This window comes from Bos taurus, chromosome 25 (assembly GCF_002263795.3).
Source record: "Bos taurus isolate L1 Dominette 01449 registration number 42190680 breed Hereford chromosome 25, ARS-UCD2.0, whole genome shotgun sequence".
NCBI classification, from domain to species: domain Eukaryota; kingdom Metazoa; phylum Chordata; class Mammalia; order Artiodactyla; family Bovidae; genus Bos; species Bos taurus.
In genome coordinates, this window is record NC_037352.1 from 20,775,417 (window position 1) to 20,788,807 (window position 13,391).

Here is a 13,391-nt window from a genome sequence, read left to right on the forward strand (position 1 = left end):
GAAAATCACGAACATTTTATCAATCTTCGAGGACTTGGCCTATGAAAATATGAAATACTTGCTGCATCAGGGCAACACTGCTGGTGGTATCTGTTTTACTGCAATACTTCCCAGATGAGGTCACAGGAGGCCAAAATACAAAACACCTTCATTATTTACATGATTACATAGCAGCATTCAGAAGTTATCTAGCGAAAAGCCATTCAGCCACTGAATCATCTTTCCTTGGTAAATATTAAATAGGGAATTTTTTACCCCAATAAAACTCTTAACAGTGAATTGAGTAAAAGAGGTATGTAAAAGTATGTCAAGTCACAAACAGGCCAAATTATTCTGGGTCAATACAACTGTGTATCAAATATTCACTCAAAAAAGAAAGGTGGGGGGTTGGAGGGGGTTACAACTTTCCTTTCTCTTATCTAAACAAGGTAAAACACTCTAATCAGAAAATAAACCACACTGACCCCTGTACGTACAGTACTAGCAATAGGCTCATTCTTTTCACCATAATGGGAAGGAATTTTCAAGAACAACTGGCTGGGTTTTCTAAGCCTCTCTGACCTTCAAATACCACAGGATGCTCTTCCTGTGGCCCACATGAGCATCCACAGAATGATTTAAGGTGGTGGTGGTTTAATTAATTATACTCTATAAACAAAGCTGAAAGAAGGTCTTGGTGTAAAGTCACAGCTTTTCCTTTTAAATATATATATACACAATTAAATGAAGAATTAAAAGTTTTTGTGTGTATTTTTCTCCTTTGGATCTTGATGTTTTTATCTTTCCTTTAACAGTAGAAGCAACATAGTTTTAAATTTCTATCCAATCATGTTTGACTGAGAACTGTTAAAAAAAAAGTTCCAGAAGAAGAGAAAGCAACATTTTTGTGGCTCGTATGTCATCGGCCTTAGCAAGCTTATTACCTGATCAGTGGGGATCTTTGTTTCCACGGACACTGCTTCCCGAAGTCTGGCGACAGTCCCAGACAGAGGCACGGCCACGCCAACCCGCATGCAGTGAGAGCATTTCCCCTGATACACTACGGTGACATAGAGAGGCCTGTGCAGATCAAAGTCAGATCTTCTTATTAGTCGCTTACTTCAACTAAAATGAACGAGCAAAACAACTTTGACATAAAATCAACAACACTAAAGCAAACCCACACCTTCAGCTGGACCTATGCAGAACTATCCAGCGATAATCAATAACTCGAGAGAACTGGCTCACAATGGTGGAGGAGATGGACGTGTGCCCACAGACTCCTGTGAGAGCACCAAAGAATGCTTTGGAAAGGGCAGTATTTATAAAACAACCATACAGCGTACCAATACTTGGTCCTGTGCTTTGCGGTTTCTTTAAAACAGCCTAACTCCTAGAAATTTTGAGGAACAGTTCAAATAAAACAGCTAATTTAAAAGTGTAACGCAAGGTCTCTAGAGGCTCTAGGAGGCACTCGACAACCTTCTCCAGCTCCCATACTATAGGTGGACGACCAGCTGAACAGAGTACAACCAGACCAACCAAAAAGACTTGCCTGTCCCGTGTACCTGTCGACCCTACTGGCTCAGACTGGCATTTATAAATTTCTGCAAGGCCTTAATAATGCCTGTATTCAATTTATCACTAATGCTATTACTTGTCTAAATACATAAGAAGCCCCAATAGAGGCGGCTACGGAAGAAAAGGAACATATAGGAACACAGTTTTAATTTGATTAACTCTGTTCTTACCTTGTGTGGGGTAGAGGAATTGGCAAAGAAATGCAGAGGAAAGGATCAAAAGTGTTGCTCTGCTTCTGACAATGAGGACACGTCAAAGAAGATCTTCAAAAGTAAGAATGTAAGACACTCCCATTAAGATCACCTCGAACTATATAAGCAGACAACATAAGGGAAATTTAATTTGCTCATACCTGTATTGGGCTTGAAAAAGTTCTTGTACAAAAGTGCTACAGACAGGAAAAGATGGTCCCTCAGGCATCATATCAGTCTCTGATGGTGGCTAAAAAAAAAAATAAAGTACAACTTCACAGACTAGAAGCCCCAGGTCTTGACTGATGATGTCACAAATGTCCCAGACCTCCTTTACCAGATCTGCATCAGATCCAGATGTTTCAGGGAAAGGCATCTGCTCAAGGAACCAGAACACAGCTGCCAGGACGTGGGTCACATGGACTCATGGCCTCACAAGGCTCTCCCAGACACAGCACTTGTCCGTCTCGCCACACCATCCAGGCCCTTGGGCAGTCCTTCCCCCCGAGCGCTGCAATCCTCCTCCAGCACTCAACAGGCTCCCTCCAACCTCATCCAGGGAATAATCTCAACCATTCAAAAGTACCAATTCCTGCCTAAAGGGAATTTGCTCTCTAGCACCTATTAGCTCTGCTGCCTACTTAGGCCTAATCATTCTACTCACATTTTACCTAAGCTTTTCATCCCCCTCCCCGCCACCACAGTTAGTTACTGAGCATCGGGTACCACGTGCAGAGAGCGCTGCAAAAGGCATAAGGATACAAAGAGAGGTAAGACACAGCGCCTGATCTTGGGTGCGTCTCTGTCTGGAGGGAGAGGCAGCCACAAGCGCACAGTCATACGGCAGTACAGAATGTTCAGGGACAAAGGCCCTTGAATCAGAATGATCTGACAGCTCACCAAAACTAGAAATTTAAAATTTGAGGTACAGAATAGAATTATCAAAAGTTTTTTAAAGCTATGAGAGGAGAACAACACTTTCACTTTATTTCCATTACATAAACCATTTTGTCTGTCATATTAAGACTACATTAAAAAAAAAAACTGATAATGAATCACTGATTTTCAGTAAGAAGATTCTAAGGGTTCAGTTCCGACACTCAAATCTAATCCTAACAGCAGAGACATCCATACATTTCCTCTTTGATTGTGTGGAGATCACATTCCAGTGATCTACAGACTATGTCTCACTGGAATAGAAGGCAAATTTTTGCTTTAAAGACAGTTTAAAGACAGTTTACTGAGTTTAATGTCAGTCTAAAGGTATACAGGCACATGTGTCCCCTCTCGTGAATGTAAGCTCCTTGGAGACAGTGACTCTCGTTCCTGACAACTGCCAGCAGCGGTGGTGGTGGCGGCGGCGGCGCAGGGGGAGACAACCTCTAAGTATCCACAAAACTCAGTCAATTTCACAGTATTAACTAAATACAAACTGCTACAACTACTCAGAAGAGGTTTGGAAGAATTTGCACTCACTCCTTCCTCCATTCAGCTCAGCACTCCCTGACTGCCCCGGGGGCGTGCCCTTACCTTCAGAGGAGGCTGGCCACTCTGCTTCACAGCGTGATTGAGGTCTTCGTGAACTCGGTCCAAAAGCCACAGGAGAAACTCCTGGGCATCGTGCTGGGAATTTCCCCGATACTGCAGTGCATTCTTTGACACAATACTCTACACGGGTAGATAAATCAGAATGAATAGTGAGTTTCTGGCTTTAAAGATAAAGCATCCATAATCCCAAAGAGGAATGCAAGATCTCAAGGGTGTTAGTGAGTACTTCCTGTAAAGACAGTAAATATGAAACCAGACAGTCATAAAAGCCCCACCTGTGCACCAAAAACTTTTAAATGCACTGACCCAACAATCCTACTTTTAGGAACATGGATCTAAAGGAAACCATCAAAACAGCATGCTAAGACTTTTAATAGAAAAAAAATTCACTTCTAATTCACTAATAGAAAAAAAAAAAACATGGTTAAAACCTGAACATCTTAAATATAAGAACTGTTACAAATACCAAATCATTGTTAACTTGCAACTAATATGTTATATGCCAATTATAACTTCAATTTTTTAAAAAGTAAAAGAAAAAATGAGAATTGGTAAAAGTATTACAGTGTTGGATGATAAGCCAAAGTATAAAATAAGTCCACATAAGGTAAATGACTGAGTAAATAAGTAGGAAGAGACAAATCTCCCTTAAAGAAGAATTCTAAATAATGTGTCAAGAATCTCTCCTCCAGGAGCTGGACCTTAACCCCCACAACCCACCCCTACCACCTTGAATATGGACCATGACAGTGACCTGCTTCCAAAGATTCTAGTCTTTGCAAAGGAGTAGCCAGTGAAAGGCTGCAGGTAAAGCAGTGAAGTAAAATTAAGATCACGGGCTCTGAAGCATATAGCCTGAATTCAATCTCTGTCCTGCCGCTCACTATTGGTGAGGCCGGGCCTACTTTGCTCCAAAGTAAAAAGGATAATAAATGTTTAGTGTGATGGTTAAGTGTGAATACATGCAAAACATTTCACAAATAAGTGACATATAGCAAGCACTCAAATGTGAGCTATCAGTAATGGATTTGAAAGCAGGGAGAAAGAAGGGGGACAACTGCACAAAGGAAGCACAGTCAGAAGACAAATGAAGCGACGAGACGAGAATACGGGTCTAAGCTAAGTTTGTGAGGGCAAATTGGAGAGAGATTTCAAAACTGGGGCAGCAGAATTGATAAGACTTGTGACCTAATGAGGGTTTCCCAGGTGGTGCAAGTGGTAAAGAACCCGCCTGCCAATGCAGGAGACACAGGAGTCGTGGGCTTTGATCCCTGGGTCAGGAAGATCCCCTGGAGGACAGCACAGCAACCCACTCCAGTATTCTTGCCTGGAGAATCCCATGGAGAGAGGAGCCTGGACAGCTACAGTCCGTAGGGTCACAAAGAGTTGGACACGACTGAAGTGACTTGGCACACACAAGCACGTGACCTAACGAATGTGCAAAATGAGGAAGGAGGCATTAGAGTCATTCACGTGTCTTTATCTGGATGATGGGCCACTGCTGGTTCCCTTCATCATGACAAGATTAAAAAAAAAAAAAAAAGGAATAAGTCTGGAAAAGAGAGTGATGTGTTTAGTGTATATGTGTGTATGTGTATAGTGGATTAGAATCCACTATATCTGAAGTTATCTGGAACCTCCAAATGGACATACCTGGTAAGCAACTGAAAAAAACAGGTCTTGCACTCAATGAAAGAGTCTGTGCTCAGGACAAGGATTTCAGGGTGAAGGGATGAGTGGTCCTTGAAATCATGAATATGACTGACACTGTCCAGACAAGATCATGAGAGATCCATCCGCCAGAGGACAGAATCCAGAGGACTGCTCTATTTAGGAGGTCCTTAAAGATGACCAAGAAAAGGCCATCAAAGATGTGGCAAGAAAATCAAGATAATGAAGTCCCAAGAGTCAAGAGCAGACAGCTAAGGAGAGAGTGATCAACAGTGTTAAAAGTTGAAGAATGACAAAGTAAGTCAAAGAACACCTGTCCATTGTATTTTCTAATTAAGATAATGATAACAGATGAAAAGGGATAAATCTTTAATTAGGAAGAAGAACCATCACAAACTGATGATCAAATTCAATGTGAGTAACAAAAAGATGATTTATAAAATTCGAATTTAAGGAGGAAAAAATTCAAAGGGACACAAATGAAGAGAATATGGAGGTGTCATGGGCAAAGCTCACTGACTGAATAAAGTGAACAAGGAATAGGAAGGACCCTGGTAACAAACAAGAATTTGTGTGACCTGAAGGATACCATGCGGACACCACCTCAGAAGCAGGTATAAAAAAGGGGGAGTGGGTGTGGGTAAAGACATCACTGCACTACAGAACTCACCCAGAGGTCTGACACCACCCAGTCACCGAATCTAATTCTTTCTTTCTCAGTCTTCATTTTCCTCAATCCCCCCGTAGCATTTCATATACTTCACATCTTACTCCATTTTGAAATGGTTTGGCTTGTGGCCATAATTATTTTCTCATTTAGCAGAATCAAAACTAGAGTCATTGTGATGGACAGTGGAAGAATGTGATCCACAGAAGAAGGAGACCTCCTAGCAAAGAAACATGAATCAGTTAAAGAAGAAAGAAAGAAAAGGAATCAGCAGCAGCAGCAGGTGAGCCTGCAGCTGGCTCAGGCGGGAAGAGAAACCCACGAGTGATGGCGCTACACTGGGTGATACGCAGAGGAAACCCGGACGACACCAGGTTCTTCGCTTCTGACTTCAGTGGATAAAGAAACTGGGAACAGAGGAAGAGACGGGGGGCTGCGGCACTTTGAACAGGTTAAGTCTGAGGGACTCACAGGATCCCCAATGAGGAGAGGTCTGGTGCTCAGGGAAAAGATCTGAGCTGGTAAGTTCAATCAGAGCACGTACACTTATCCCGTGAAAGTGTCAGTCACTCAGTCGTGTCCGACTCTTTGCAACCCCATGGACTGTAGCCCTCCAGGCTCCTCTGGCCATGGGATTCTCCAGGCAAGAATACTGGAGTGGGTTGTTATTCCCTTCTCCAGGGGGATCTTCCCGACTCAGGGATCGAACCTGGGTCTCCCATGTTGCAGGCATGGTCTTTACCATCTGAGCCACAGGGAAGACATCCTATCCTATGAGCATGGAAGAAATAATCCAGGGAACATTTAATGAGAAAAGGTGGGCAGCTGGGACCAAATATCATAGAACGGACAAGTCCCAGAAAAGAAGCCCAAGAAGATGATCAGATGGAGCAGCCAGAAGAGAGTGGCACCACACAAGCTGAGGGAGAAGAAACCCTAAAGGAGATGGAAACAACTCAAACCACCGAAGGAAAGCCAAGTACGACAAACACAGAGGGGGACACTTCAGAACAGCAAATTGAGAGACTGATTCCTGCTCCATTTCAGTGACACAGATCAGAGAGGGTCAAGGAGAAGAAAAGGTAAGGCAACTGAACAGTATCAAGAATACCACTCTTTGTATCCAAGAAGCTTCATTATAAAAGGAAGGAAGAAAGCTGCTCTAGTTCTCCAGAGGGGGCACTTACGGGATGGAGGGACTTAAGTGCTGAGGGAAGAAGCTAACAGAAAGGACATACTTGAAGCAAGGATTCTCCAAAAAGGGGAGAAGGAAGGACTCAGAAAAGAGGCAGAGGAATTGCCTTAAACAGGAGTGGGGAGAGACAGCAGAGGAGGCAAGGATAGTTACGGATTCAGAGACGTTATAGACAGGGCGGCACGGAACGTTGTTTTTGTTTTGTGGAGGAAGCAGAGGCCAACTGCCAAGAGGAACTTTTAGGTTCAGCAGGGATAAAGACAAGCCTCCTGGCATATAGATGAGGCACACAAAATGCTGGCAGCATAACCAGCTTCTGCTCAAGACCCTCTCCTTTATTTACTTCCAAAGTAGAGGAGGGGTAGTTCCCAGCATATGCGTTCTAAGAGACAAATTAGCAGAAATAAAACGCTTCTCTATGTGTCAAAACAGATATTTTATGCACAGTGTCCATCAAATTCAGGGTGGGGACAACATTCAATTCTTTATCAAGATTGCATGAAACTTGATTTACGCTTCCTGCCATTATCACTTCGACTCATCCAGCACTTCTCCAATCGCTGCGTAAAAGGTGCCGTGCTGAAGCTGCTCAGCAAGATTCTTGTTGGGCACGACTCGACAAGCAACAGCCCTCTCTAACTACAGCCAAAACTGCTCTAGGGCCAAGCCCATCCTAAATCACTGCATCTCAAATTAAAGGGGATTTTACAGGAAACCTCACTGAACAAACACAACATAAAGGCTCCTTTCCCCCTTCACAGTGGTGACTTCTTCCCACTGCAGAGACCCAAGGGACTGCTGGGACCATTTCACTTCTTCCCCAGACAAACCAAAACACAGAATAATCTAGTAACCATCCTTTGATGTGTGTTACAGAAGAAGAAACACAATAGGGGTCAAGGAGCCTGGGCTCCAGCACGGCTCTGCCCCACACCGCTGGCTATCTCGGGGAACTCACTGAAGCTGACTGCTGGTCACACAATGAAGCAGTTGAGCTGCACCAGCAGAGAGACCCTGGCATCTCACATCTTCACCCAAACTCTGCCCCTAGAATACCAGCAAGTGATTTGGTTTTTCTTTGGGGCCTCATCTGACACTGTTTTGGTTTGTCTTTTATCATTTTTTTTCCTAATTAAGTCTTAGTTTATTTGATGTCATAAAATTAATCCTTCTCTAGTTTTGCAGGTTTTTTAAAAGTTGATTATCACTAGAATATGTCATCTGTAAATATTTCTACCATCTGAGAAATCACATAAATTTGCCACTTCTATGACAGAGTATGAACCTTCTTAAAATTAACCTTACACATCTGTGTCTACTTTGCAGAATCTGGGTATGAGGCTGATTTGTAAAAACATTAAACTGGAAACTGCTGCTTTAAATATTTATGTACCACTATAAATAAATCTAACCATCACTCCTATTTTTCATTCTAGAAGATCCCTAACATCTAGTTACTAAACAATGAGTAAAAGTCAAAACACATTTTTAGGGCCTTCAAACCTCTTAAAAATTTTCTTCACCCTTCAAATAAAACCTTAAGGTCTAGAACTACAGAGAATGTTTTTTCTCCCTTAAAGGGGGGGAAAAATGAGTTGGAAGCATGGCCCAGAAAAGAAAAAGAATGAAGTCTATCCAATTGGAGTTAAAAAAAAAAAAAATTAGACATGAGGTTCTTTCATTCCATATAGCCGTAGGACTGAAGCAGCAGAATCCTGGGCTCCAGGGAAAAGACAGTAACTGGTTTAAGACATCCTTTAACTGACTCCAAAAAGATGACAAAGCAATGGCTATTAGTGACTTCCTTCCATGGGGAATGGATGTGGCAATATCTGACATGAACGATTAGGAGTTGGCTTACTCTTTTGGAGAAAAGGTAGTTTGCCAAAACTCATCAAACCAAATCACCACTCACATTCCTTGGTTCTATGCCAGAAGGAACATAGAATTTACTTTCAGTGATTCTGGAAAAGAACAGAAAAACTTGGGAGGACAATATATTTACATTTTAAGAGAAAGATCTAAAACTGAAACTTGGTTTCTGGGCTGTGCTGGAAAGAACAGAACGATAAGCACTTGTCCTGAGAAAAGTTTCAGCTCTTATATCTGACCTTCTGGACACTTAAGCTGATGAAAAACAAACTAAAAACATAGGGGATGCAACTGGTACAAATTGATGAAAACCGTAAAAGCAGATACGACCCATTAAAAAAACAGTGACAGACAAAGTGTTCCATGCCAGGGTATAGGACACAGCCACACTCAACAGGGCTCTCTGTGACCTTCATCCAGCCCTTCCTCCTTGTGTCTTCACCTTTGGTGGGGAGGTCTATTCACATAACAGCGCAAACGAGGCAGAGAGGCCCTCAGGACTAAGCCAGCCGGGGCAACTACCACCCTTGAAAGAGACTGGACGGCCTCCATGGTCCCTACACCTGGAATGCCCTCCACTCCCACCCCCACAAGGTCTCTCTCTGCTCCCTCTCCTTCCTCAGAAAGATGGAGCTGGGACCCTGTGGAGAAGAGGAGGAAGGAGGCGACGGGAAAGGAGTTTCCTTCTAGGATGGAAAGACAACTCGGGGAGAATTGTAGAGACCACCACATACCACTTGTTCACGTGCTCACGTTTGGCCATAAGGAAGAGTGAGTTATTCTGGTACAGAGCTCCTTGATCCTTCCAGACTGACAGCCAAACAAAGCGTAGCTCAAGCACAGGTGTACCCTATGTCCAAGTCCTCAAGTTCCAAATTTAGAAACGAAAACAGATTTGGACAGCAAGGGATACTTATTGTTACCAGTTTTCAGTATTAAATTAATATATACCAGAACAACTTGGTGGCAGGGACTCACTGATGAAATAAAAATTAGGAAAGGGTTTATTATTCTTTTATAAAAGAAAAAGTTGTAATAGAAGGACTGAGAAATGGCTAGTGCATTTCAAGAAATTATAGCTAAGGCTGGAAGTATGGTCGAGAGCATTAGAGCCAGAATAAAAGAAATAGACCACAAGTGGTTCAGCTAGATGAACAATGAGCAAGATTTTTCAACAGATCATAAAGCTGTATCAATAGAAAACACAGCAGCAAGAGAACACCTTCAAGTATTTAAACACTGGTTGAATATTTCTGGTAGAAATGCAGTAGAAACAGAAAGACTGGATTCTGAATACCTGGGTTTAAGCCCAACTTTTACTTAATGTGTAGTTTTTCTGAGCCTTGACTATCTTTTCTGCAAAACGGGGATGATAATACTTTTTTAAATTTACCATTGTGAGGCTTTCATGAAATCACAAAAGCACTTTAAACTCTAAATACCTATCATCATGTAAGTTTTAAAAGTCAAGAAAAAAGCAAAGAATTAGCCTATGGTATAGTATAATCCTGGAAAATGCCAAAGAAAAAGAGAAGGAAATACCTAAGGCACTGGCTCTTGACCCATGGCGGTACAATAGAATCACCTGGGAAAATTTATTCAACAAATAAAAACCGTAAGTGGCAGCAGCCATAGGATAATGGTGGGGCCTGTTCATCAACAGTTTTGTTTTTCAAATGTGATTTAACAATTCTATTTCTAATGTGAAGCCAAGACTGAGAAAGAGCATGCCATGCTAAAAAAAACACTAAATTTTCAGTCCCAAAAGCATTAAAAACTTACAGGAGGCTCTTCTGTCCTAACTGCATTATATCAATTACTGCATTTTATTCAAAACACCAGGATACATAATCTCATATCTGTCTCTACCACTAGACTGCTCGGGGATGTCTTATTCAATATTATTTCCTAGAAACCTAGCAAATACAGTATGTGACACAAAGAATAATAACAAGTTAATACTAGAGAGCCTTTAATGTATCAGGCTTTGTACTAATTGTTTTATAGGTGTTATTTCCTATAAAAATTAATCCCCAGAAATTCCCTAGGCTGTTAAGTACAATATTAACATCATTATTTACAGACAAAAAACCTTGGGCTCAGTAAAGTAACTTGTCCAATGTTATCACTATTCTCCAACCTCATATGATTAAAGTGAAAGTCGCTCAGTCCTGTCCAACTCTTTGCAACCCCGTGGACTACACAGTCCATGGAATTCTCCAGGCCAGAGTACTGGAGTGGGTAACCTTTCCCTTCTCCAGGGGATCTTCCCAACCCAGGGACTAAACCCAGGTCTCCCACATTGCAAGTGGATTCTTTACTAGCTGAGCCACCAGGGAAGCCCACATATGATTAAAATGGCCTTGAAACATTTTTGCCCATTATTATTTTTTCCAATGAATGGTTTCTTCCCTTATACAACTCAGGATCATGTAGGGTTTACGGTTCTTCATTCTGAGCGCCAGTCTCAATGCAGACAAAACACGCGCAGGAGACTGACCTCCAGTTGCACCAAGCCTGAGGCTTCTGGGAGCTTCTTTGCTTTTAAATAAATCTGTATTAATCAGTGTCTGTTTTGTTCTAATTAGCATTTTTTTCCTATGACTGAAATATGGCCCAGAAACAAAAATGCAGTCTATCTAATTGAAATGTTATTATTTAAGGAGTAAGGAGGAATTCGGACTATGTCAGCAGATCAGCTTGCAGCATGTGAAGAAATATGCCCTGCCTGAGAATCCCCGGTTGCTACAGAAAGCAAACCCGAGAGTCGACCATCTGCCCTGGGAGAGCTGCATCTGTCTGTCGATAGCAAATATAAAGGAAAGCGTTCACCTTATAACGCTCAGGCTGGTCTGCTGATGGAGATGATTCTGATGTCGTCATTCCATCCGTCCTAGGACCCTCTAACTGGCCAAGCCGAGCCAACTCCAAAGTCAACTTGGGTCACCAAAATGTGTTTATGCATCCGATCAACTAACTCAAGAAACTCAAGTGTCTTGTTTTTAGTCTCCTCGACATTTTCCTACACAATCTAAGATTCTTCCCAACTATAGTAAAATAGAACTTTTTAAAAAACTTAACAAAAAAAGAAGAAGAAGAAGGAAGAGGGAGAATTTTAGCTAACTATCAACACAATCAAAAAAGGAAACACCCAAGCCCTGATGTGACTAAAAGGTCATCATATGGGAAATGCAATCATCTTTAACAGCTAAAATTCAAAACAGGGACTTCCCTAGTGGTAGAGTGGAGGCGAATCCATCTGCCAGTGAAGAGGACACAGGTCTGACCTCTGGTCTGGGAAGATTCCGTACGCTATGGGCAACTAAACCGGGCAAGCCACAACTACTGAGCCCCTGTGCCGACAGCTATGGAAGCTCACGGGCCCTGAGTCCATGCTCCACAGTAAGAGAAGCCACAGCTGAGAAGCCTGCACACTGCAACTAGAGAGGGGCGCCCGCTCAGAACCAGAGAAAGCCCTCTCGCAGCAACAGAGACCCAGCACAACCAAAATAAATCAATGCACTCAAAACAGAAACTGGAAAAGCCATCTAAATATCCAAGAAGTTACTATATATTTCTCCTGCAGAACATTACAAACGTTTCAAAGTTTTAGAAAATACAAAAATGTAAATATATAATAAAATTAAGTAGAAAGAAGATACAAAACTACATATGAGTTTGATTTCAAACTCTGAAAAAACATTTTTTAAAGACCTTTTAGCTTTTTATCCTTGTAAATATAAAGGAGCAAGTTTGGAATGATTTTTCCTTTACATATTTCACTGCTTTCCACATTTTCTAAATGAATTTGTTGATAACGATAACCAAGTGGTACACAGGGTGATCTTAGTACACCCTAGTATTTTGGCCAAGGAACCAACTCTCATTCACAGAAAGGGCTGGCAAGAAAAAAAAAAAACACACCAACAACAAAACAAACACAGACCTTACTTCTAGCTGAGGTTTTGGCCCCAAATCCCTGACAGTCAGGCTGCACTATGCTAAGAATTTTTTTCTCGGCTAGACAGATCTTGGGAGTTTTAAATTAAAGTTTCCTGCCTTATTAATCATAAACCCAAAACCAAAATCAACCTTTGGATCTTACCAGTGGGGGTAAAAGCAACCAGGACCAAGGAAAAATGAGGGAAAGAGAAAGGAAAAAAAAGAATTTATGCCTCCAGCCACCCACCAGGGGCCTTTTTAGGCCTCCGGGCTTGCGGGGTGGGAGGTGAAAGCTCAGCTCTAGGAAGAGAAAAAAAGAGCAGCAGCCGCAGCTTCCTGATGAAGTGGTGGGAAGACAAGGAGGCAACAGGGGCTTGGCTTACGAACTCAGCACATGGCCCTGCTCACCTTCACAGAGGCCACTGATGTTCTCAACCGAGTGTCACTCCCCTTTGGGGTGGAAGTAAAGAGACCTATGGGTTTCCCTAGTGGCTCAGTGGTGAGGAATCTGCCTGTCAATGCACGAGACAGGGGTTCGATCCCTGATCCAGGAAGATCCCCTGGAGAAGGAACTGGCAACCCACTCTAGAATTCTTGCCTGGAAATCCCCATGAACAGAGAAGTATTCTTGAACACTCCAGTATTCTTGCCTGGTATGCCATATGGTTCATGGGGTCACAGCATCGGATATGACTTAGTGACTGAACAACAACAACAAAGGGACCTACACGTAATTGGAGGTGGA

The 13,391-nt window shown here is 42.2% G+C and overlaps 1 protein-coding gene across 2 annotated transcripts in view; it reads right to left on the reverse strand.

The window, feature by feature from the left end:
• The window catches only part of USP31 (ubiquitin specific peptidase 31), an 83,470-nt gene that overhangs the window by 40,021 nt on the left and 30,058 nt on the right, over nt 1–13,391 (reverse strand). For both annotated transcript variants that reach the window (XM_002698023.4, XM_024985423.2), the window contains exons 2-5: nt 3,282–3,419; nt 1,913–2,001; nt 1,731–1,823; nt 924–1,059 (exon numbers count right to left, since the gene is read on the reverse strand). In XM_002698023.4, the coding sequence (XP_002698069.2) occupies nt 924–1,059; nt 1,731–1,823; nt 1,913–2,001; nt 3,282–3,419 (456 nt within the window). The remainder of the gene's footprint in view (nt 1–923; nt 1,060–1,730; nt 1,824–1,912; nt 2,002–3,281; nt 3,420–13,391) is intronic.